Source organism: Patella vulgata, chromosome 2 (assembly GCF_932274485.2).
Source record: "Patella vulgata chromosome 2, xgPatVulg1.2, whole genome shotgun sequence".
NCBI classification, from domain to species: Eukaryota; Metazoa; Mollusca; class Gastropoda; family Patellidae; genus Patella; species Patella vulgata.
The window spans coordinates 3,372,717-3,400,300 of NC_065880.2; the positions used below are offsets into that span (position 1 = coordinate 3,372,717).

Here is a 27,584-nt window from a genome sequence, read left to right on the forward strand (position 1 = left end):
CACTCAGAAATAGGATGTAAATCCCTAATTCATTCATTGCTGTTTTGTAATTAACTAAAAATATATTTTACAGATGGAACGGAAGGGACGACACCGTTAAATAGAGATGGCGCCATGAACAAACAACAGATGGTTGTAGAACAAAATGGACGACCGATACAAGAAATACCGTCCAGATCTGTCGGCTCGGCCATGTTCCCTGATGAAGACACAGAAGAAGGTAGGCATCATTAATAGAAAGATCTTGGATTCTATCAATAGGTGCTGGAGAACCACACAACAAAACTGATAAAACAAACTACCTTCTTATCAGCCTGTTTCATCTGCGATTAGGGCTGGGTATCGATAATGATATTTACTATCGATAATCGGCAATGAAATGTCGGTCGATAATCGATAGTATCGAAAACAACCTTATTTTCACGGTCGTCATCAAGACTGGATACAGTGTAAGTTCAAAGTTCAAAACCATACGAAGTTGCGAAAGATCGTTTGCTCCTGTCTAAGGAGATTTATTTGGAAAACATTAATAAAACTTGTTATATCACGTATATATACGTAAATTGATGTTGTTTATTATTAAAATAATGCAGCCGTGGTTCCGAATGAAGAAATATCGTAAATAATTATGTTAAGGGACCAAAATGAACTTGTTCCGATTCAAAACATTGCATACGTGCGCGCGAAAATATCAATATGGCAGACGAATTCTGAAGCTTGCAAAGGGAAATAACTCTAACTTTATTTACACATCCGAGTATCTCCGATTTAGCGATATTCAACAATAATTTCTTCAAAACTAAAGTAACGTTTCAATGAGAGTGAATTTATGAAAACGGCTGTTCAATAAGCAGTCACAATTTTGTTATGTGTTACATTGATACTTGATAGTAATTAAAGTAAGTGGTGTATTATGATTAACTGAAAGAAAACATTGACATTTCAGACGCAAGAAAAATAGACGAAGAGCGATAATCGATAGTAACCCACCGCTATCGATAGTGCTTTTCTGGGCCGTCCAATCGATACTATCGATTTATATCGATATTTTACCCAGCCCTATCTGCGATCACCACGACGTAAATCAGCAAAGCTCAGTCACGGGGTCACATGGGCACTGAAGGCAGAAAACATTTGCCCAAAATAGACCATCACGTGACAATATTCATTCACTTATTTATCAATGAAGCCATGAAAAAAAATCTTCTTTACACGTTGGACTTTTAAAAATTCGTAGTTATACGGACTTGATTAAAACTTTGGCTAAAACTCAGCAATTTTATTTCTTATTTAGTTGATTGTACGTATATATTGTAACGGTTCTCAGTTCAGAGTCAATTAATGTACTCTTATTTAACCGTAAAACCACATGATTAGTTACCGATGTAGTGAGTTTAAAAGTTGTTGCTAGTTCTAAATACGCACAAAAAAATTGAGACCGGAAATTAACTGAACGAAATGTATTCCCGTAGTCTTGATTAACCAGGCTTGTATGACCAAACTATACTATACTACATGAACAACAATTATCATATCAAGTGAATGGATCCGGGGACCAGCTGTAAGCATCCACTGTACAATCCTAGATCTGTGTTTCAGATCAATCTGATATCATACATTGACTGCATGAGCATTTCTAAATGCTGCTTTTTAAAGGATCGGGGGAAGCATACATAAGGGAAGGGGGAAGCATGGAAGCATACGTAAGGAAAGGGGTAGCATACATAAGGAAAGGTGTAGCATACATAAGGAAAGGGGTAGCATACATAAGGGAAGGAGGAAGCATACATAAGGGAAGGAGGTAGCATACATAAGGAAAGGTGTAGCATACATAAGGGAAGGAGGAAGCATACATAAGGGAAGGAGGAAGCATACATAAGGGAAGGAGGTAGCATACATAAGGGAAGGAGGAAGCATACATAAGGGAAGGAGGTAGCATACATAAGGAAAGGGGTAGCATACATAAGGGAAGGAGGAAGCATACATAAGGGAAGGAGGAAGCATACATAAGGGAAGGAGGTAGCATACATAAGGGAAGGAGGTAGCATACATAAGGAAAGGGGTAGCATACATAAGGGAAGGAGGTAGCATACATAAGGAAAGGGGTAGCATACATAAGGGAAGGAGGAAGCATACATAAGGGAAGGAGGAAGCATACATAAGGGAAGGAGGTAGCATACATAAGGGAAGGAGGAAGCATACATAAGGGAAGGAGGTAGCATACATAAGGAAAGGGGTAGCATACATAAGGGAAGGAGGAAGCATACATAAGGGAAGGAGGAAGCATACATAAGGGAAGGAGGTAGCATACATAAGGGAAGGAGGTAGCATACATAAGGTAAGGGGTAGCATACATAAGGGAAGGAGGTAGCATACATAAGGAAAGGGGTAGCATACATAAGGAAAGGTGTAGCATACATAAGGGAAGGAGGAAGCATACATAAGGGAAGGAAGTAGCATACATAAGGAAGGAGGAAGCATACATAAGGGAAGGAGGTAGCATACATAAGGAGAGGAGTTCATAAAATTAAAAGAAAAAACGTATTTTATTCCATATATGCACAATTCTCATTAGCAGTAGCGAGGTATGACAATAGAAATGATGTAATCAGTTTATAACCATATATGGAATATATCTGCATATTTATGAGATGGTTTATTATAGGTCAATATCATACGGAAGTATTAATGGCTGTACAGAGATGGTTTACAGCTAATGGTTGGCCTGGTGGACCATTTCCTATACAAATACCATATACACTGAGAATGTAAGTATCAACACTACACTAAATCATATATTTTATTAATTATACACTGCCTTTAAAAGCACATTTTTGGGGAAAAAGTATGAAAAACGTAGGTACACCATATCTCTGGCTCTAATAAAGATAAATATCTCATTTTTGGACTGCTTATTTTTTAATGATAACCCCAAAACCAGACAGAGGTTTTTTCTCTATAATTTTTATAGTTTCTTTGAAAATGGTAGATATTAGTTTATATATCCTGCAAATGTGCCGAAGATATCTTAATTAGTTACAGAGATATAGTATACCTACGTTTTTGATAATCATTTCCCCAAAAATGTGTTACCCTGGCAACCCCTTTTTTTTAATGCTAGTTTATTCAATTTCCTAACTACTTGTACTATTTTCAGTTCAATAGCTTTAACATTTCAGAATAAAAATAGTTTCCTCCCTTAAATGCAGAAATCTTAAGTCTTTGCATCTCATTAGTATTTTACAGAAAATATCAAATTTATACGGCTTAATCCCCACTAAAATATAGAGAACTCAACACTCCCTTAAAACATATATTTTATTAATAGTAAACTGCCTTTAAATACATCTGTTGTATTTTTTGGTACGATATTTCTTTAATATTTTACGGAAAATATCAAATTTGCATGGCTTAATCCACGCTAAAATATAGAGAACTCAACACTCCCTTAAAACATATATTTTATTAATAGTAAACTGCCTTTAAATACATCTGTTGTATTTTTGGGTACGATATTTCTTTAATATTTTACGGAAAATATCAAATTTGCATGGCTTAATCCACGCTAAAATATAGAGAACTCAACACTCCCTTAAAACATATATTTTATTAATAGTAAACTGCCTTTAAATACATCTGTTGTATTTTTGGGTACGATATTTCTTTAATATTTTACGGAAAATATCAAATTTGCATGGCTTAATCCCCGCTAAAATATAGCCTACTAAAATTGATTATCTTACATTTAAAGGGGCATTATGGGAGATTAGATAAATAGGTGACAGTTCTCGTTATACTAGTTAACAAGTAGATAACGTAAATAGACTATCTAGATCATTGGATGGGTGTAATGCTATGTCTTCTCTCAGAATAAAGTAATTTGAATGAAATTTTTTCAATATATTCATTTTTCATTATCTATTTTGAACTGTTATAGCAGGAACGTCCAACTCTTTATTAAAATCTTTCTTTATGTATCTTTAATATAACTATTCTAACAAGAATGACCGGCTTTTTATCTAAATCATACATAATGTATCTTTAATATAACTATTATAGCAAGAACGACCAGTCCTTTATCTAAATCTTATTTAATGTATCTTTAATATAACTATTCTAACAAGAACGACCAGCTCTTTATCTAAATCTTACATAATGTATCTTTAATATAACTAGTATAGCGAGAACGACCAGCCCTTTATCTAAATCTTACCTAATGTATCTTTAATATAACTAGTATAGCAAGAACGTCCAGCTCTTTATCTAAATCTTACATAATGTATCTTTAATATAACTATTATAGCGAGAACGGTCAGCTCTTTATCTAAATCTTACATAATGTATCTTAATATAACCATTATATCAAAAATGACCGGCTTTTTATCTAAATCTTACCTAATGCCTCTTTAAACTTAAATTTAAAATTTTTTGTATTCGTATCGTAGAAGTTTGAGTAAAAAGAAAGACGATGAGAAAAGAGGAGGAAGCTGGGATACTACCAGCGTAAAGAAAGATGTTAAAACTATTTACGATATGATCTCACACCTGAGTGGTCGACCTGTACCAGGTATACCTGTTAACGCCTCGTTTCCTGCTAATCCTGTTGAACGAGTTAAACAGATCTACTGGCAACACTCTACGCTGCTTACATTTATCAGGTAATAAAATAAATTGATCATATGTCAGTCTCAAGTTGAACGAGTTACGTACATTAAAGATACTTGTACGTCTCTGTTCAAGAGCACAAGATCTGATGAACACATTATCTAATACATACATCAAATACCTCCAATAAACACAATATACAGTGAACATAATATCAGATACACATTATCCAATACACACAATATACAATACACATAATATACAATAAACACGACATAATATCTAGTAAACACAATATCAAATAAACACAATATCAAATAAACACAATATCAAATAAACACAATATACACTACACATAATATACAATAAACAATATACAATCAACACAATATACAAAATATGCAATACACACAATGTGCAAAACAAACAGCAGATAATAAATACAACACCCGATGAACACCATATCCAATATAAACATTGAAGATAAGAGCACACACCCAAACATGACACATGGAAGAGCACACTCACAGACATGGCAAATGGAAGGGCACAGACATGGCACATGCAAGAGTGCACACACAAACATGGCAAATGGAAGAGAACTCACAAACATGGCACATAGAAAAGATTATGACAAGAATATTTTTGTTTTAAAGATGTCAAGGTGGTAGTGTTTCGGGAATAAGACCAGAACATCTGATGGAACTTGGTGACTGTATTTTATGGAAAGAACTTCAGGCCGAGATAAAACGTGGTCTGTTACAGCAGGGAAAGACAGCAGAAGCAGGAAATATCATAGATTCTGAACCAATTGATGATGAGGATGTATTCGAGGCTTTATCGAAACGAGCTTGGACCGATTTACTCCTACAGATCATGAAGGTAAGATAATCGAGATATCATTGGTTTAGTAGGATCTGTATAGTCAGAGCACAAGATTTTTGGCTAGAATCTCTTGCAGGGGCGGGATGTGGCCGAATGGTTAGCATCTTCAATAAAAGGCTTGATCTGGCTTAAACATTGAAAACAAGAATTATTTGTCAATTTAAATCAACATTGATGTTGTGATCTTACCGGGAAAAGATAGGCTTCTGATATCCAATATTTAAGACAAAATAAACATTTTACCATCGGTACACAAATCGTGTACCGTATCATAGTGCATTTCAGCGTCATATGTAACAAGTGACCAGAAAGAACGAGGCTAGACATATTCCACACCTCATTTCAAACGGTGACGCCATATCTTATCTGGAGAGCATGCACAATAGACTGGAATAACTGATTTGACATTAGAGTCAAAACGGATACAATAGAATGTAAATCAGTTTGTATACAATCAGATCACATTATTATATGCGTTGCGGCCCATTTGGGACAATATCTAGGTGCCAAATATTACCGATTTAATACCTTTAACTATGTACATTTTATCAAGCCCTTCACATAATACTCTGCATATTTCGGCACTAATTTCGATTGGCTGTTCTCCTTGCAAGATAGCTGATCAGATACCTCGAACATCGCAAATACCAAGTTCGTTCAATGTCAAGGTTTCAGTGGAGGTCGCCATGTTTGATTTGAGTGTGTTTGTGTCACAATCTCTGATTGGACGTTATCGTTCACATGTCTGAATATAAGGGAAATAACGTAGCTATAAGTTCGGTAATTGCAGACTAATCTAGCAACGTCTAGTTGTTGTAAAACTTGCTGTTGTTGCTTCAGGAACATGGGAAATCACTTGATCAACTCATTCTTCTTAATCAACTTTTGTTAGCATTCTGGAATAGCCCATACTCACTGGGGAGCAGCTGTGTCTCAGTGAGTAAAACACTGACTTGTAACCGGGAGATCCTGTGTTCGATCCCGATGTAGGCGAAGAAAGTTCCTCAGGATTTTCCAGCTTGGTTCCCCTTGTCAGTGGTCAGGATGAGAAGGCCTGGCAAGAGACAATGTATAGTCGTTTGGATGGGACAAAAAAATGAGTCTGTGCAACCTTATTGTATTATTAATATTGTCTTTCAGTGTTTGGTTTTAGCCAAGGTGACACCCAGAACTTTGAAGAATATTGCTACACCTACTCCTGGCGTTACCATGCCGATTGTAAACCCAGACCCATTGTGTAGTAATATTTATTGTGTGGGAGAGAGAATAATATTAACATGGTTAAATCATCATTACGAACAATATCGACATAAAATCTGGAAAAACTCTACCAAAGGTATTTATAATATTAAACATGTTGTCTCGCTACACTGGCAGCCGCGGTGACTAAGTGGGGAAGACGCTGGCTCGCTAGCCTGGAGGTTGCGTGTTCGAGCCCTGCATTGGACAAGAAAGTTCATCAGGATTTTACTGCGTGGTTTAACCATGTCAGCTGTTTCGGATGGGACGAAAAACTAAGGTTCCTTTATACATTGGCATGCACGGTAAAGATCCCTTGGTAGTTGGAATTCGCTATAAGTGTAGGCTGTGGCGCTGCTGTCCGGGCAAAATTACCCTCATAGCACACTGTATGGCGTATGCCCGTCTTCATTAGACCAGTCGCAGCAGAACTGTAGGACGCTAAACCCCATTTCATTACTCTAGTCTGTGCAGAACAGTAGGACATTAAACCCCATTTCATTTCAATACCCTAGTCGGCTCACTACACAGACTGTTGGATGGTCTACTAGTTTAACAAGGTCTGTCATTGAGTCATGTGGCATGGTTTCAACTCCTCATTTGAACGTAACAAGGAGTAGGGTTGCCTGTCCAACCTCTAGGGTTTTCTCTGGGTCACATGTCTGTAATTACAATAAATGTTTTATTACAACAGGTGGTGTTCCAGCATCTCGATGGATCGTAAATTATGACATGGATTTATTAGATGGTTTAGTTGTCGCATCTGTTCTTGGAGCTCATCTTTCTTTCCTGGTAAATAACATTTTTTTCTGGGAATTTCAAAAAAATTTCTTGATCTTGAACATGTTTTGTATTTTACATTTTTTGGTCTAAAATAAGTATAATGATGTAGATAGATTTAATCGCGCAATTTTTAATCAGGAAATGGTTCTATACACTTGATGGGGGTTTCAGGGGTTTAACGCGTGTGAGTAAGATCCTAAAGTTCGTCATTGAGCTACTGGCGAGGTTTCAATTTCCTGCTTGTATATGACAAGGAGTAGGGTCGCCTGTCCAACCTCCGAGCGTGGGTTTTCTCTGGGTCCCCTCTTACTGCTAAAGAACTCTACGCACAAGCAAATTACGGAAATAAATTTGAACCATAGGTTAGTCCTGATATTACCTAGTTTGTGTCAAGTGGACGTTAAATCCCATCTCTCTTCTTCATCTTGGTTCAAAGCTCTTCCAAAGAAATCTAAGGCATTGCCGATCCAACTACGATCGACATGAAATTTGGCATCCTTGTTCTTTGGACAGTGGGGCATCAATCGACAGACTCAGCATTTTGATAAGATAGGATGAGTTAAGATATTTATTGCATCAAGACGTCGCTTAAGGACGGCATGCACATGTGTAAATATACAATTAAACAGAATAAAATCATGAGACAATTCCAAGATGGCTGGTTCCAGGTTCATGTACAATCTGTTTCACAGAGGATTACGAAGGTCTTTTAATATCTCTGTAAAAGATGACTGGTTCACATCATGTGGCATCAATCAGTGGCTCAATGGCGCGTGCATTGTTTACAGAAAACTTGTACTCATTTTAATACCCATTTACACTAAATAGGAAATAATATTTACCTACAAATACTTCAAACATCTTTATTTATTTTTCTAATACATAAAAAAAAATAATGTTTTAGAATTTAATTTGTTGGAGGAAAAGAGTTAATATTTCTGGCTCATTAAGTTGCATCAATGTCATCCTTATCAGTGATTGTAGCGGCCTAGCAAATATTCACTGCTGATTAGTGTGTGGTTCATATACTGTTGACAATGTAAAAAAAATGGTTAATTTGTTTGTATTTTATAGGTAGATGATTATTTAAGTGATATGTACACCCATCCATCAACAGCTGAACAATGTCTTCATAATGCATTAAAGATTGTTAACGCCATGAGGTTTGCTGGTATTGAATACGACATACAGGTACGCCTATTTTATATTATCATTGATAACACCGTTTGTGATTGCATTTCTTGTTGGTATTGAATTTCTTTTCTTCAATGAGCTATGGTGGCCCAGTGGGTAAGGTGCTTGCTTAGTAACCAGGAAATCGATAATTCCATCACGATAAAGTTCTTTAGGATTTTGCAGCATGAATTCCCCCTTGTCACAGTCACAGAGGGCCTGACAAGGAACAGCGTAAAAATAACAAGGTTCTGTGTACAATATTAGCAAGGTGTATAAAAGAACACTTGGCAGTAGGAGTAGGCTAGGTAAACCTCATGGCACACTACATGGTATGTGCATTATTTCGTTCATTTTTTTCCCTTGTCAGTGGTGCAGGATGGGGGGCCTGACAAGGACAGCTGTTTAATCTTTCTGATGGCGAGTAGGTAAAACATCCAACGGCAGTTAGAATTCGATAGAAAAGTAGGCCATAGCGCCGCTAGTTTGTGATGAGTGTAAATTAAACCCGATCTCTCTCTTTTCAGGCTATAGATATCACGGATCCTAATCCTGTATCCATGTTATTTTTGTGTATGCATCTATATCAGAAGTTACCCCAGTATCTACCTAAAGATGATATTGACTTTACTGGTTCTCTTCATTCTACAGTTACTAGACAGGTCTGTTTACATTCTACTAGACAGGTCTGTTTACATTCTACTAGACAAGTCTGTTTACATTCTACTAGACAGGTCTGTTTACATTCCGCTAGACAGGTTTGTTTACATTCCGCTAGACAGGTTTGTTTACCTTCTACTAGACAAGTTTGTTTACTTCTGCTCTCATGATAATCTCAGACCACCCGAGTCACTCTTTGCAGTGCTAGAATTTCAGAAGAGCCATCATCGACTAAAAGAACCCTTTACAGTTGGAATTCAATGAAGGGTTGACGGAAACCTCGCTATCCAGACAAAATTTTCTTTATGGCGCACTGTCTTCATGGCGCACTGTCTTCATTGAAACATGATCTAAAGACACTGTACATAAATTTACAAGGGTCAACCTGTCTCCACACCTTCACAATGTGAAGTGCGACACTGTCATTCTGTCACTTCCGTTTGCGTTGTCTCAGATAGTCCCCATTAATAAGTATCTCACACGTATCACAATAACGTTCAATAGAAAGGTAGAATGTTAAATCACATTTGATTTAAACATACATTATGCAAGAGCTAAATCTGCCTATTGCAGGTCTTTCTTTAGGCCTGAAATGTTATATAAACTATTAATTAGACATTAATAAACTTATCCATACCATAATCTACTCTCGATGCCATAGGATTTTAAGTAGATTTAAACACGTTTTACGATTGATGATTTAACATAAAAATGGATAATCAAGACTTTGTTTATTATCGTAACAATGATAGCAATCACAATCGAGGCTACACAGTAATTTGACTGGAATTTTCAACATAGTCTGTTTTTATTATCTATATTTTAACTATTATAGCCAGAACTGTCAGCTCTCTCTCTCTCTCTTTCTCTCTCTCTCTCTCTCTCTCTCTCTCTTTAACTATTATAGCCAGAACTGTCACCTCCTTATCTAACTTTACATAATGCCCCTTTAATTATTATTGTTTTTTGATTTTCAGGTGAAGTTAACAAACTCAAGTAATAAATCTTTAAACTACCATGTTCTATTGGCTGGTCGTGACGCTAAAGATTTCCGCGTACCGAAAGGTGATCATGTGACCGTTCCACCAAAAACCACCTACCCTCTGTCTGTAGAACATGTCAGTCGATTCCTGAGACCTGCGGAAGCTGTTCTTGTTTTGGTTGGTCGACGTCAAGGATCGACAACTGGTACAACGATGACCTTTCAACTCCACACACAGATAGATAACATCACTCCATTGGTTAGTTTTTTATCTCTTTACGCATGGTAGTGCAATCTGATCAGCAGTAAATATTCACTTGGCCGCAATAATCACTGAGAGGTATGTCATCGGGTGAAGGAGCTTGTAAATTACATATGGGATTATTTACATGGTTAATTAGAATGTGACTTACAGAAGTATATATAAAGTTGAAACATCAATATCATCTATTAGTATTATCAAAACAAACTTAGGTCAATAAGTTCTAAGCACCTACATGATCGTTCAATTTGATGAAAGTTATACAGTAGGCTACTTTGTCACATTTCGCATTACCGCTGTGAAATAGATTGGTGCTCGTGAGGGTTTGGGTGGTTAAATGGTGTTACACGTGCACTTCAGATCATGAGGTGTGTCATTGAGTCAAGGACTTGATTCTGTGTCATTCCATAATTTGAAACATTTCAGACTTTCGCATTTGATTGCAGTTTTATAGATGTTTGTTTAGTCACAAACTGTCTGCATGTACATCTTCTCAATCTTATTCAAATACACATCTATATTTCGTTACGTGTTTTTATACTTTCGATGGCCTACACTGCATGAAGATCTGACCGCGGTTGTAGCGATAGGTCGCGTCAAAGGTCATACGAGTGGCTTTTGACCCTATGACGTCAGACATTTGATTAACCAATCAGCATTGATGTTACTAGTCGATTACCCATGCAAAACATGTCTAAAGCTCGCTGTAACAGACCATTTCATTGGCTAATAGCTCACATCATTCAGAACATGTCAATGATAACATTACTTCCAGATCCAAGTGTAGTAAAGACAAGTAAAAAGAAATTTTGAACTATAAAAAACAAAACGAAATAGGATCTGTGTTTTAACCAGATTGACATTATCTTGCATGTGCATTGTGTAGTAATGTGCACAATCTTTCAAACTATTCTTATTGTAGTTGCTAGGTGTCACTTTATAGCTATTAGACAATCAACTCTTGATAATAACTCACTTATTTTGAAAATCAAAGTCAGTGACTTGAGCTAAATCAAGTATGAATAATAACTGGAAAAACTAGACTAACATTAGTACTAGTCACAGCATCTGATTAATAGTAACTGGAAAAACTAGACTAACGTTGGTACTAGTAACAGCATCTGATCTATCATTCTATAATCTTTGTCTCTTTCTATCTTTTCTCCAGCCTTCCAGTCATTATCAGGTACCTTTTCATCTTCAATTGTTTCTCACTCACGAAGTCACAGGTTTACGATATATTAACAAAAATGTGAAAATAGGCTGAACATTTTAAGAAAATATAAGTTTTGTCAAATCTAAACTTTTACCTTTCGATAAAAAGATATTCTTAGCCTATTCTCACAGCTTTGTTCCTAATATAAAAGACTGCGATTTCTGACTTATTTTGCTATCACATTTACTTTCTTTAGTTTAGGCTAAGCCAATATTGTTTTTAGTCCTCGTGGTCTTGATAAAATAGATAACCTCTTGAGTCTTGATAAAATAGATAACCTCTTGAGTCTTGATAAAATAGATAACCTCTTGAGTCTTGATAAAATAGATAACCTCTTGAGTCTTGATAAAAAAGATAACCTCTTGAATCTTGATAAAATAGATAACCTCTTGAATCTTGATAAAATAGATAACCTCTTGAGTCTTGATAAAATAGAAGCGAAAATTATTTTTGTTTTATTTTAGAAATAAGCAAAATTTTGGAGAAGAGGGACCAATTATTTTATTTTTGGTTTTAAAATTTTTTTTTTTTCTCAAGAAATAAAAAGCAAAATTTTGATCGTGTGTTCCTGTAGATTTGAAAATCAAATTGGTTCGGCCTAACGCTTTAACTTTCTTCTTTTATTTCGTTCAATCATCATGTTGAAAAAAATACTCAAAATTATAAGTGGCTCAGTGGGTAAGGCATTGGTTCCCTAAGCAGAATGTCTCGGGTTCGATCCTGGTGTTGATGAAGAAAGATCTTTTGTCAGTGACGAAGGATGTAAGGCCTGGAAGGAACATCGTCTACATGATGGTTGATTAACTTGAGTTACATTATGGTTGAACTCGTGTCACATGATGGTTGAACTCGTGTCACATGATGGTTGAAACATGATGGTTGAACTCGCGTCACACGATAGAAGAACTCGTTTTATGTGTATTTTAATTATTGCATGTGTTTTTTTTAATAATGTTGTTCACAATTATTATTCACAATAAATTATATTATCTTATTCCAATCAGAAACTGTTCACAATAAACTTTTGTTTTTGTGAATAAGATCCTGGAAATGTGTGTTTCTCTTATTATTTTCCTTTTTCTTAAAGATACATTATGGGAGATTAGAAAAAGGGCTGGCAGTTCTCACTATAATAGTTAAAAATTAGATAATGTAAAGGCAATTTGCTGAAAATTTCAGTCAAATTGAGCCACTCTGAACCGAGGATTTAGCGATTGAATTTTAGGTCTAGCCTCGATCATCTGCGTTGAGCAACAGATCGGATTATAATCCAATAGGCCTAAATATTGCAGGCTAGCGATGCCATCGAGAGTTGATTATGGTCTGGATAAGTTAATGTCTAATTAATAATTTAGATAACATTTTAGGCCTAAAGAAAGACCTGCAATAGGCAGATTTAGCTCTTGCATAATGTATTTTTAACCTTTCACAAACGTTAAATATTGTACACTCTTAAGAAACATATTGTAATACAATTGCACATTTGACATTTGTACCATTTTCATTGTTAAAAACTCATGACTCTGTGATTCTGGGATCTGAAAGGCAGAGTTGGGTACTTGAGTCCATCGACTCAGACTCGAGTCCGACTCAAGTTACATCAATGACCTGACTTGGCAGATGTGACGACTCCCGACTTGAAAGAGCTGAGGACTCAAGTTGTACCGAGGGGGCATAACTCTAAACTTACCTTATTCGCAATGGCACATGGCTTTATGTCTTTGAGCAATGATTCATTTTGATAATTCTGTTTTTATTGAAAAAAATTTCACAGTTTAATTTAATATATTATTATATATTTATATCAAAACTCAACCTGGGTACCAGGTCCTATTTTATTAGAATGACCTATTATAGAATGACCTATTATAGAATGACCTATTATAGAATGACCTATTTTTAGAAATAGGCAGAATAGGAAATGAAACAGAATGTGGTTTAATGTCTTACTTTTCTTCACGGAGTAGGGTAATGAAATGGAATGTGGTTTAACGTCCTACTGTTCTGCTCCGACTGGGCTGTGAAGAAGGGCATATGCCATACAGTGTGCTATATGGGAAACTTTTGCCTGTACTGCGGTGCTACGGTCTACTCTTATATCGAATTCCAACTGCCAAGGGATCTTTCACGTGCACGCCAATGTATACACAGACCTCGGTTTTTCTTTGTTACAGAGGACCAGGATGTTAAACCCCATTTCAATTTGTTTTCTATTAAACAGTTAAGAATTTCAAAACAAATTGTAACATTTTTTAAACAGATGACTATGAAGACCGAATCTCCATGTTACGAACTTGAAAGAATAATTCTGGATGTCACAAACCCTTTTAACGAAGGTGGAGAATTCAAGATTATTCTCATGGAGACGAACATGGACACGTCAGATCCCTCGAAACCTGCAGCAGCGTCTGTACTACTCCGAACGAAGGATAAGAAGAAGAAGAAAGTTAAAGCTAAAATAGATCATGGTCAGAATCGTCCTGAAACGCCACCCACCCCTCCACCTCCAGTGATCACAGACACACAACAACTGGCAAAAACAAAAAAGGATGGTAAGAAAATGAACCATTTTATTAAAGATGCCATATGTAAGATTTAGATAAAGAGCTGGACGTCCTTGCTATAATAGTTACAAACTAGATAATTCAAAATTATATTGAATATTTAATTCAAATTATTTTATTCTGGGCGAAGTTATGACTATTTGAAGTTCTGACAAGATGTGGCATTGATTGTTTATTATCGCAGCAACAGTACTTGTTAATCCAGACTTGTTAATCCATATTTAAATTAAATCACTAAATCTACTTTAACCTGTTTACATCTCTACCATCCGATGCTATAGAGAGTTGATTATTGTCTTGTCATGTGTATAAATGTCTAAATAATAATTTTATATAGCATTTGAAGCCTCTCAAAAAAACAACATACTTTCACACAAAAGTGGTTATTTACAATAAGAGTATGGCAATTTTGGTATATACGGAAAGTAGAAACATCCAATCTTACTAGAAAAATACTGGTTTCCCTGAAAAACACCCATGGAGCGCATACAGGACAAAAGTGTAAGGGTTTCCCTAATCGACAGCCCGACAATAAGGAATGTCTGGTGGCATGACGTCAAAGGCACACGTGAAGATTGTCTGATTTCTCAGCGTTAGTGAGCACTTGATGTATATGTTTATAAACTTGATGCTGAGCTTAAAAGCACAACAGTTTCTGAGATAAAAACCATGGAAAAAGACATGGTTAGTGGATAATCCGAGAATTTAATTAAGCTTTGATATTATGATAAATGGAAAGCTATTAAAGACAACAACTTTTTGTATATGCAATGAATTCTCCTCCTGCTTTGAACCCGTTGCTAGATACCGCATCAACCAATTCATATGACACATTATTCCTCACACTGTATAGTTTCTGACAACTGGGCAGATTTTATTTGTTTTGTTTTTTGTCCGACTGCTTTTGATGGATATTTTTCTTTCAGATGAGGCGATGACTTTGAGTGCTTTCTCCTCTCCTATGAAAACATTTTATCTGGAAGCAGGAGGTTCAGCTGAGGTCCAGGTCGACTTCCTTCCATTCTTCACCGGAGATCGACAGTGTTCCGTGATATTCCTCAACGACAACATAGGAGAGTTTTTGTATTCCATCGAAGCGAAAGCCACGTTACCTTTGCCGTCACCGCTACCATTTTTACCCAATCAAAACACGATTAGGATTAGCAGTGCGGCTCCTTATGGTAAGTCGCGTTTTGTAATGATTCTGATTGATGTAAAACGGCCGAATGTTTAGCGCATGCATGCTGTATCATATTCATATAAGGTCTGTCATTGAGTCAACTGGCGTGGTTTGGATTCCCCGGTTGTATAGTGACAAGGAGTAGGGTCGCCTGTCCAACCTCGTAGGTTTTCTCCGGGTCCTCCGGTTTCCTCCCACTGCTAAAGACCCCTACATGCAATCAAATTATTGAAATAAAATTGAACTCTGTGTTATTCCCAAAATGAAAAAGTTTGTGTCAAATGGACGTTAAACCCCATTTCTCTCTCTCTCTCTTTGATGTAAAACATGCATGAAATAATGAATTTTTTGTTTCATCTGTCAAAATATCAGCCATTATTGAAGTTTTACCTGACATTTTTGAACGAGAACTGGTTTTATACACCTGTTTAATGTAAGGTATATATTATAACAGGTAATGGACGTGGTTTACAAGGTGGTGAAGAAACTGTAATATATTGGAAGTGTGATTCCGGTCAACCATTAAAACAGACGTTGTTGATACCTGTAACTAACATGACGAAAGAAAAGGCTTTAATATTAGCTGCTCAACAGGTGTGTTTATAGATGTCAACAGGTAGGGTGGTGGTGACTGTCAACAGGTAGGGTGGTGTTAATGGTCAACAGGTAGGGTGGTGGTGCGCAACAGGTGACTGTCAACAGGTAGGGTAGTATTAATGGTCAACAGTTAGGGTGGTGGTGTGCAACAGGTAGATTCAACTGGTAGGGTGGTGGTGATGGTCAACAGGTAGGGTAGTGGTGACTGTCAATAGGTAGGGTGGTGTTAATGGCCAACAGGTAGGGTGGTGGTGTCGCAACAGGTGACTGTCAACAGGTAGGATAGGGTGGTGGTGTGCAACAGGTCGGTTCAACAGGTAGGGTGGTGACTGTCAAAAGGTAGAGTGGTGGTGGTCAACAGGTAGGGTGATGACTGTCAACAGGTAGAGTGGTGGTGGTGGTCAACAGGTAAAGTGGTGGTGGTCAACAGGTAGAGTAGTGGTGGTCAACATAACCAAGAACATGGCACATGCAATGTTGGAAAAGTTTCATTTATAATTGTACATGAAATATTTTGTGGAATAAATTTAAAATATTTTGAAAACATTCCATGTTTTGTTCCAGAGAATGTCAGAACTAGAGATACAGCGACGCAGTGCTACAGGTACCCTGACTAGTTCCAGTGTAGCAGCTAAAACAGTTAAACTCCTCTCATCAGGGACATCAACACTCGCAAAAACACACAAAACAAGGAAACACAACTATAACAAATATACAGTCGAAGTTGATTCGGAATATTATAAAATACCGTCCTCGTTATCAATGCCAAGTCCTCTTGATGCTCGGAGTCACAGCGCACCCACCAGCACTAGAATACCACAAGGTATGAATCTTTCTCTACTCAAAGACAATCATCTACATTAGGTATACATTGGCTCTGAATGGCTGCCATTTTCAGGAATTACTATACTATTTTGTAATGTGGTGCTAATCTTTCATACACACAAAAATTAAATAAATATTTTGGATTTTATTAAATGGGAGTGGAATAAATACCTTAGTGTGTAAGTTGCTGGCTGACAAACCAGGAGGTTCCAAGGTCCATTCCCGGTGGCCGAATGGTTAGATCATAAGATCTGTCATTGAGTCAACTGGCGTAGTTTCGATTCCCCGGTTGTACGTGACGAGGAGCCAGTCACCTGTCCAACCTCGTGGGTTTTCTCCGGGTTCTCCATGTTCCTCCTAAAGACCCCCATGCGCAAGCTTATTATTGAAGTAAAATTGAACCATATGTTAGACCCGAAATGTTAAACCCCATTTCTCTCCATTCCCGGTGTTGGTTGAGAAGTTCCCCAGGATTTTCAATGTTGTTTCACTGGTGCAGGATGGAGAGCCTGGAAAGACAGTGTTAGTAATTTGGATGGGATGAAATACCAAGGGGGAAAGAGAAATGGGTAATGAATTGTGTATTATGTATCTACAGGTATTAAAATAGAAGATGGTATAGTGGAACTACCTGTAACATTTAAAGCTAAAACACCTGGACATTATCCAGCTGAGATTATATTACGAGCTGTAGATGATATCCGTGTTTATCATATAGAAACTACCGTTAATCCTGATGGTAGTATGGCGGAACTAGAGTTATCTATTCCCGTTAATCAATCACTAACGCAGAATATACCTATCGTAAGTAATTTAAAGCTAATATCAACTTACAAACAAAATATTTGTATTTTATGTCGAATTGGGGAATAGGGTGGCTGAATGGTTAACGCTGGAGATCTTAAGGTCTGTCATTGAGTTAAGTGGCGTGGTTTCTATTCCCCACAAGGAGTGGGGTCGCCTGTCAAACCTCGTGGGATTACTCCGGGTCTTCCGGTTTCCTCCCATTGCTAAAGACCCCTATGAAATTAAATTGAGCCATATGTTAGTCCCGAAACAACCTAGTTTGTGTCAAATAAAGTTAAACCCATCTCTCTCTCTCTCTCTCTCTCTCTCTCTCTCTCTCTCTCTCTCTCTCTTTGTGTCTCTTAATCTTTCTCTCTCTCTTTCTCTCTCTCTCCAAAACAAGTTGAAATGAATAGAATGTTGATGACTAAGTCCTGTTGTTGTATATATGGTCAGAAATTACCAATTTTTACCTAGTAATAAAATAATGATTGTTTTATTTTTTAGGTGAATTTGACGAATCACGATTGGCCATTGAGAGCTGAAATAACTGGTGATGGGTTTTCTGGTCCACCATCACATTTAGCCAAGGCATATCAGACAGCTCAGTATCCCCTCGTATATAAACCATTGTATGAAACACCTGTAAAGGTAAAATATTTACAGCTTCAAGGATTAAAGTAACAATGTGACATTCTCATCTTTCGTTAAAATATCGAATTTCTCATGGCTTAATCCACAGCAATCTGATTTAAATACAGATCGATATTTTGTTTGATTTTTTTTTTTTTTTTTTTACTATCGATGGCCTACACTACATGAAGATCCGACCAGTTGCAGGGGTAATACGAGCGACTTTTGATCCTATGACGTCAGACATTTGATTAATCAATCAGCGTTGATGTTTCTAGTGTGTTACCCATTCTCAGACTTAAGTCAAGAATTTACTCAACTTTCAATCACTGTTAATGATAAATATCTTTAATCCAGAAACACAAAACTTTGTACATAGTTTCTTATTGATGTATTTGATACATTAAAATAAAAATTTTATAAAGGGCTGTATTTTACAATTTTAGTTAAAATAAAGCGAACAATTTTGAGTAAATTTTTATTAAGTCTGAGAATTTATATTCCAGGGTAAATTAGTTTTAAGTAATATCGAAGATGGAACAGATCATGTGTTTATTTATATTTCAGGGTAAATTAGTTTTAAGTAATATCGAAGATGGAACGGATCATGTGTTTATTTTATATGGTAAACCTGAAAAACCTCTCGCTGTCGATAATATCCAGATAAACTGTCAAGCTAAACAAAGGTAGGAATTTTACAGCACTTGTCAATGTCTTAAAGTTGCAATTGCAAATTTTCAAGTTATATTTTTAAAATGTATTAAAATAAAGCCTTAAAATAGATGGTATCTATAAACAGTCATACCTTGTTAAAGAATAATCCTATTAATCCTATAATTCACTATTGCCAGTTGAGAAATTGGCAAAAATATCATTTTTAACTTCAAATTCCAACGTTGGAAAATGGCTGCCCCATGTTGTCAATAGCAAAACAGGGGAGGTAATTGTGTTGTTATTTCCTGTGCCATAGATTTTTAAGGGAGGGAAATAATGCCCATGATCGTATAATAGTGATTTGATAACCTATTGAGCAAAAGACATATAAATAATTATGTTTCGACTTTCTTAGAAAATTTGAAATTCTCGCTTTAACCCTTTTTCATGAAGGGGGGGGGTGGTTAGTGCATTCATGTTGTATCATAAGGTCTGTATCATAAGGTCTGTCATTGAGTCAACTGGTGTGGTTTCGATTCCCCAGTTGTTCGTGACGAGGAGTAGGGTCGCCTGTCCAACCTCCTGGGTTTTCTTCGGCTCCTTTGGTTTCCTCCCATTGCCAAAGACCCTATGTGTAAGTGAATTATTGAAATAAAATTGCACTATATGGCTGGGTTTTCTCCGGGTCCTCCGGTTTCCTCCTACTGCTAAAGACCCCTGCGCGCAATCGAATTATTGAAATAAAATTGAACCATATTTTAGTCCTGAAATGACCTAGTTTGTGTCGAGTGGATGTTAAACCACTTTTCTCTCCGTCTTCGACCCTTTTTGATGAAATGAATAAAAAACAGTATCTGTCACTAGATTATCGTTGTCATGGATACCAATTGAGTTAAATATCTTTAAAGGTAAGAATTAAAGAAAACTCGTCACCACCTGAAACTTTCCAGGAAATGAAAAACAAAACTGGCAAGGAAAATTGTCTAGTTGTTTGGATGAGATTAAAAATGAGGTCCTGTGTTCAAATAGCGGGGCAAATAACAGAACCCTTGAGCGAGGGAATTTGATATAGGAGTAGGCTGTAGCGCTGCTGTCTGGGCAAAATTTCTCCTTCAAAGCAAACTCCCCAGTCAATGCAGAAAAGTTGGAAGTTAAATGGTATTTTATTTTATTTCTATCGTTACAGTATAATATACAGTGTCAAAGTACCAAACGCCACCAAGAAAAAACAATCCTATTTTGTAAGTATATCTATATAAGATATGTATGCGTTAACCGAGGGGTGCGGGTATGGGCCGTCTGCTATCAGAGTTCTAAACGCCACCAGTATATAAGATATCTACATGTTAACCTCAGGGTTTGGTTGAGGTCGTACACTGACAGTAAGATATGCACATGTCATCTAAGGTTTGAGGATGAGGACATCCGCTGTCGGAGTCAAACGCCATCAGTAAGATATGTATACGTCAATGGAGGGGTGGTGGTGAGGGTCGTCTGCTATCAGAGTACTAAACGCCACCAGAATATGTATACAAGATATGTTCCAGGAGACTCGGGGCACCACCAGGATTGGGGGGTTAGCTCGGAAAAGTGGCAAAGGCTCATAAACAATTTCTTTGAACCGACATTTGTTGTTTTTTTTAAAAAAAAGGTCTGTTTTTACCAAAAATAGATGTATATCTTTTTATATTTTTATCTGATTTATAATGGTGATTGATTAAACGATTTTACAAGATAGTGGGGTGATTATATTTTCAAAGATCTTACGTTCGCTCCTGGTGTTGGCGATAAAGTTCCTTGTGAATTTCTGAAGTGGTTCCTCCATATCAACAGTGCGGGATGGAAGACCTGGCAAGGGGGACAATGTATAGTCATTCGAATGGAAGGACTCGTCTACACATTGGTGTGCACAGAAAAGAACCCTTGACAGTTGGAATTTGATATGAGAGTAGGCTTACCTCATAGCACACACTGTATGACGTATGTCCGTCTTCATTAGTCCAGTTCAGAGCAGAACAATAGGATCTTAAACCCCATTTCATTTTATTTATGATTTTATTTCTGATTTTTCAGATTGAATCTGATTTAGATTTTACAAGTGGTAAGGATAATATCATGGTTCTCCCAGGAAAGACAGGAACATATGATCTAGTTGTCTCCCCTGATAGACGCGGAACATTTAAAGGAGTGATTACATTCACAGCATCTGATAACCCACCAGTGTAAGTTACAACTTGCAAATATTGATAGTGATTAAACAATAATTAATTTGAATGCAACCTGATTTTGTATGGGATGAATGGTTGAAAAAAATGATGTTGTCGTTTTAATGTCTGTAAAAAAGTTGGTATTTGTATTGGACTCTGATTAAAATACATATCTATATTTCGTTGTTTTATACTTTTGATGGCCTCTACTACATGAAGATCTGACCGGTTGTAGTGGCTTTTGACCCTATGACATCAGACATTTGATTAACCAATCAGCATCAATGTTTCTAGTGGGTTACCCTCAGTTCCGTAAGCGCACGCTAAGAACTCACATCATCCAGCACTCGGGTTATATAACAACTCTTCCAGATCCTAGTGTAGTAACGACAAGTAAATAGGATCTGTATTGGACCGAAATTAGCATTAAGTGACATACTTTGTTTATCAGCGGTTTGCTGGCTGAATGGTCTTGACACATGCACTTAAAATCATAAGTTCTGTCATTGAGTCAACTGGCATTGTACGTGACAAGGAGTAGGGTCGCCGGTTCAAACTTGTGGGTTTTCTCCATGTCCTCCGGTTTCCTTCCACTACTAAAGACTCCTACACGCATGCGATTATTGAAATAAAATTAAACCATGTGTTAGTTCGGAAATGACCTAGTTTGTGTCGAGTGAACGTTAAACCATGCCTCTTACTCTCTCTTGTATGTAACAATGTTGTACTGAATTAAACACAAGCAGATATCACTGTTTTCGAGGGTGATATTCAAAGTTCATCGTTTGTTTTTAAACAACGACTTTATTTATATTGAAGAACAATAGGATGTTATGCTCCATTTTATTTTATTTACAGTGAGGTTGACAGCGATGGTGATGAAGTTCCAACCAATCCTAATGATGCTATGTATAATGGTTATAGAATCTGGTATTCCGTGAAAGTGATAGTGGCTCCACCACCTCCTGAACGATCTCTAGATATCACATGTTCCTGTAGGGTACGTTCCTCACGATTTTCTGGTGCGAGTTCTCCTTGTCCCAATCTGATTCATTTCGGTTTTTTATACTTCCGATGGCCCACACTACATGAAGGTCTGGGAGGTAGTAGTGGGAGATCGCTTCTGATGTCAACCGAGCGGCTTTTGATCATATGACATCAGACATTGATTAATCAATCAGCGTTGACTTTTCTAGTTGTTTACCCACAGTTCTGTGCACCTCACGCCAGAAACTCGTCATAACAGACCATTTCATTGGCTAATCCCTCACATCATCCAGAATGCTGGTTATATAACAACCCTTCCAGATCCTAGTGTAGTAAAGACAAGTAAAACAAAATTTTGAACTATAAAATACCCAACGAAATAGGATCTGTGTTTTAAGCAGGTTGCCCTTGTGAGTGATGAAGGACAGAGGGAACTGACAAGGATAGTGTTTTGTTGTTCGTACAGGACAAAGTCTGATGAACAAATTGGTGTTCATGTAAAACAGCCTGTGGAATTCAAAAAAAGAGTAGGATGTAGGGCCACCATCCAGGCAAAATGTCCCTCTCCTGCATAGCGTAAGCCTATCTTAATTCTCTCAGTCGGTGCTGAAAAGGAGTATGTTTAAACCCATTTCTGGCACATAATAAACCTTCATCATAGAATTAATTCAGCGATGTGCAATACGTTGGCCTGAGTAACCAGCAGATCCCCGGTTCAATCACTATCTTCTAGCGTATTTTCCCGCCGTCAATGGTGTAGTACAGGGGTGGGTGACCGAATGATTGAACGCATGTGTGTGATATAATAAGGTCTGTCATTGAGTCAACTGGCATGGTTTCGATTACCTGCTTGTAAGTGACAAGGAGTAGAGTGGTCTGGGTTCTCTGGTTTCCTCCCATTGCTAAAGACTCCTACGTGCAAGCGAAGTATTGAAATAAAATTGAACCTTATGTTAGTCCCAAAATGACCTAGTTAAACTCCATTCCATTTTTAATAGCAAATTGATATTTGGCAAATGATATTCTCCAAGAATTCGTTTCGGGCTATTTTAAATTTCACATCTTATTTTGATTTTGCACTATAATTTTATTACTGGTAACATATTTCCCATTTTATATTTTTGTAGAAGAGAACTTTAATAGATGTAATAGTGAGAAATCCAACTGTTCAAGATATAATTCTAGAAGCTACAATAACTGGTCGAGATTTAGAAGGACCTACATCATTGACGCTACCTGGTGGTGAGAAAGACGTCTACACGTTGACTTTCTCTCCATCACATGTTGGAAAACAGACGGCCAGGTAAGACATGTTGATTTTAAAGTAGTAACAAAAAGTACAAATTGATTATATTGTTACCTTTTGATATTCTATAACCTAGCTGTTGGAGAGTTGAACTATTAATTGTTTTTATCTATAACCCAGCTGGAGGAGAGTTGAACCATTATCGGTATTTTATCTATAACCCTACTGTAAGAGTTGAACCATTAATTGTGTTTTTTTTCTTACAGTTTAATATTCTATAGTCCAGCTGTCGGAGAATTCTGGTATGAATTATTATGTAACGCAGAACCTCCAGCGCCCTCTGTCTTACAACATATGGAATGTGAAATAGGAAGGTAACTACTCTTTTCTCACCTGGGATTTTTACTACGAGTCTCTGTGTGTTATAGATGTGATGTCTAGAATAAACCCCTCTTGTTGTTTTTGTCGGTGATCAGTAGGACCCCATTGTCGGTATCCCCAGGGGGGGGTGGATGGGCGAATGGTTAGGACGTGCGCGTTGTATCATAAGGTCTGTCATTGAATCGACTGCCGTGGTTTCGAATCCCCGGTTGTATGTGACAAAGAGTAAGGACGTCTGTCCAACCTCTTGGGTTTCTCTCTCTGAGTCCTTTGGTTTCCTTCCACTGCTTAAAGACCCTATGGACAAGCGAATTATTGAAATAAAAAACTAAACCATATGTTAGTCCTGAAATGACCTAGTTTGTGTCGAGCGGACGTTAAACCCCATTTCTCTTTCCCTCTCTCGGAATCCCCCAGTGGTCTCATTCCGTTCTACTCCACTATACCCCGGGTTCATAAACGGGGTATTTATGCATGCAAGTTATCTGCCCTTGATCGTAGTTTAATTCAACGATCCAATCAAAAACAGTTTACAAACCAGTCTTAGCCTCACAACAATATGACTTGTTCAATCGATTATGAAAAATTTTGCAAGAAATTTAATATAAATGAAGTGACATTTTAAAGATGTCCGCAACAACTTTTCAATGGGAAAGATGTTTTTATGTAAATCTAAACAGGCAGTGGCAAATCATTATGTTACCAAGCGTATCCTGTTATTGGTTGATAAAAATAGCACAATCATCAAGGGCCGATAACTTGAATACGTGTCTCCCCCACAGATTAACTCCGGGATTAGTGGAGTGGAACGGAATCAGACCACTGGGGATACCGAGGATGGTAGGATCACAAAATGATTATTTCTTTATATTGGTGAAACTATTTCAATACCTGATAATATAAATACATTTCTATTTTTCAGATGGACAAAACAAATAATACACCTGGATAATCCAACAAACGAGTCTTTAGAGTTAATTCCCTTTGTTTCTAATCTCAATAACTTCTCCTTGGAAGTTGATAATGAAAGACCTTTATCTTTACGGCCAAATTCAACTAAAGATGTTCCTCTCCATTTTATGCCGTCTACTTTAGGAAATGGTTCTCATACAACCAAGATCTCATTCACAAGCAAACAGGTAAAAATAAATCACATCATTTCAGAATTCCAAATGTGGTCAAATATATAGATAATAATTTAAAAAAAACTACAAAAGAATCAAGTCCACATTAATGTAGGGACTATGGAGTACTCAATTGACAGTCTGGAAATGTAGTCAAGTGACTCGGCTAGAATAGTCAAAATTCTGCCAGTCCCGAAAACAGTTGTGGTGTAAGTAGAATCGGGATGTTATTCAGCTGGGGTCATTGGTCGAGATTATATCGTATTCAATTAGCGCATGCCTTGTTGCCTGAAAAACTTGTATTTACTTGATTAAGGCTAGGAGTTAAGAGAATTCAAGTCTGGACCGTTCAGGGTCCCCATACATTGCAGAGGTAGGATTTTATAGGGTCATTGATTCGGATACCATGCAATCTGCTTTATCTTTACGAAGCATCGAAATGATTCCACCAGGGCATATTTTTCTAGATTTGATCTGTCATCATTGGAAGGTCATGGTCACTAGCATACACATAATATACTCGATAGCCTGATGCTATGAAGTTAGGGGGCTGGCCCCTCTACTAGAATGACCTCGGTTCAAATCCTGGAGTAGGCCAAGTAGAATCTTCTGAAGTTTTCAATGATGTTATTATATATTTTTAGTTTGGTGAATGGGTTTTTGAGGCATCAGGAACAGGTTTATTGCCGTCCCCCCAGGATCCTGTCAGTGTTTATACACCAGCTGGTAATAATACCAACCTGATTATACCATTCCGTAATCCCACAGATCACCTGGTACGAGCTGAAGTTACATTAACAGGTAAAACATGTTATGGTGTATTTCACTAACCTGGTTTCCTTCCACTGCTAAAAACCCTACGCGTGCATGCAAATTATTGAAAAAATATTAAACCATATGTTAGTCCCAAAATGACCTAGTTTGTGTCAAGTAGATGTTAAACCCTCTCGCTCCCATATTTCACTAACTCATATGTCTGGTTAATCTCGATGTATTAGAGTTATCTCCCACCCTGTCACTCAAACACAGACATATCAGATACCAGATGATCAGGACTAAACAACAGAGCTTTTGTTTCAGTCTTTAAAAAAAGTAAACAGTTATTAAAAATTCTGTATTGCCTTTTAGTTTGTATTCTATCAACTGGAGTGTGGGGCTCACGTGGCTAAGTGGGTAAGACGCTGGCTCGCCAGCCTGGAGGTCGGGTGTTCGATCCCTGCATTGGCTGAGAAAGTTCATCCAGATTTTCTGGCGTGGTTTCCCCTTGTCAGTGATGCAGGACGGAGGGCCTGACAAGGACAGCTGTATAGCCGTTCAGATGGGACGAAAAACCGAGGTCCCGTGTACATATTGGCGTGCACGTAAAAGATCCCTTGGCAGTTGGAATTCGATATAAGATTAGGCCATAGCGCCGCTGCCCGGGCAAAATTTCCCTCATAGCACACTGTATGGCGTATGCCCATCTTCATTAGCCCAGTTTAGGAGCAGAACAGTAGGACGTTAAACCCCATTTTATTTCATTTCATTTCATCTACTGGAGTGGGGTGGGGTGGCCGAAGGGTAAACATGTACGCATTGCATATGAAGGACTGTCATTGAGTCAAGTGGCATGGTTTTGATTTCCCGTTTGTACGTGACAAGTAAAAGTGTTGCCTGTCCAACCTCGTGAGTTTTCTCCTGGTCTTTCAGTTTCCTCCCACTGCTAAAGCCGGTTGTATGTGACAAGGAGTAGGGTCGCCTGTCCAACCTTGTGGGTTTTCTCCGGGTCCTCCAGTTTCCTCCCACTGCTAAAGCCCCCTACGTGCAAATGAATTATTGAAATTAAATTGTACCAGATGCTAGTCTCGAAATGACGTAGTTTGTGTCGAGTGGACTTTAAACCCCATTCCTCTCTCTCTTGTAGTTTGTTTTTATAACTGGAATTTTTGTTGTTGTTGTTACAGCTGAAGACGAGAATTTACCCGAACGTACGATGGGAATCAAAGATGACCGTAAATCATCTTTCTCTTTATTATTAAAACATAACACAACTTTACGTGTTCCACCGAAAGCTACATTAGATATACCTGTCAACTTCGCACCTGTTGAGATGAAGAAATATCAATCGTTATTGACCGTTATCGTGAAACGGGACGATGGTAAATACTGGGAAGATATACCTAATTCACAGTCGGGGTGAGTTATTAACGATATATTATCTAGAGTCTCTAGTCATTTGGATGATACGCAAATCTGGTGTCATGTGTACATGTTAACTTGTGCATAAAAGATCCCTTGGCAGTTGGAATTCTACAATGAACACTGTATGGCATATGCTTGTCTTTACAGGGGTGTGTGCAGAAAAATGAGCAGGAGTGTGGGGGAGGGGTGGTGTCCCTCTTACGACGTGGCTGACCGTGGAGTTTCAAGGGGGCTGTGGGGTTCTCTTCCCCAGAAAATTCTGAAAGTTTGAAGTTGATTTCCTTGCATCTGAGTCTATTTCTGAAGGAAATTCACTCTTAAATGTATAGGCTCTCTCCTGTGTCCCTCTTGTATAGGCTCCACATGAGCAGATCCTGACACCCTGACACCCCCCACCCCCACCCCCAGGACATG

The 27,584-nt window shown here is 37.5% G+C and overlaps 1 protein-coding gene across 1 annotated transcript in view; it reads left to right on the forward strand.

The window, feature by feature from the left end:
* The window catches only part of LOC126810676 (cilia and flagella-associated protein 47), a 55,733-nt gene extending 36,771 nt beyond the window's left edge, over positions 1 to 18,962 (forward strand). Inside the window, exons 35-51 of the mRNA XM_056098781.1 lie at positions 74 to 220; positions 2,666 to 2,768; positions 4,446 to 4,658; positions 5,262 to 5,487; positions 6,631 to 6,826; positions 7,424 to 7,521; positions 8,587 to 8,703; positions 9,213 to 9,347; positions 10,323 to 10,586; positions 11,758 to 11,775; positions 14,066 to 14,357; positions 15,296 to 15,550; positions 16,004 to 16,143; positions 16,711 to 16,969; positions 17,570 to 17,775; positions 18,265 to 18,408; positions 18,897 to 18,962. Of these exons, the coding sequence (XP_055954756.1) occupies positions 74 to 220; positions 2,666 to 2,768; positions 4,446 to 4,658; positions 5,262 to 5,487; positions 6,631 to 6,826; positions 7,424 to 7,521; positions 8,587 to 8,703; positions 9,213 to 9,347; positions 10,323 to 10,586; positions 11,758 to 11,775; positions 14,066 to 14,357; positions 15,296 to 15,550; positions 16,004 to 16,143; positions 16,711 to 16,969; positions 17,570 to 17,775; positions 18,265 to 18,408; positions 18,897 to 18,962 (2,879 nt within the window). The remainder of the gene's footprint in view (positions 1 to 73; positions 221 to 2,665; positions 2,769 to 4,445; positions 4,659 to 5,261; positions 5,488 to 6,630; positions 6,827 to 7,423; positions 7,522 to 8,586; positions 8,704 to 9,212; positions 9,348 to 10,322; positions 10,587 to 11,757; positions 11,776 to 14,065; positions 14,358 to 15,295; positions 15,551 to 16,003; positions 16,144 to 16,710; positions 16,970 to 17,569; positions 17,776 to 18,264; positions 18,409 to 18,896) is intronic.
* Positions 18,963 to 27,584: the final 8,622 nt, after the last annotated feature.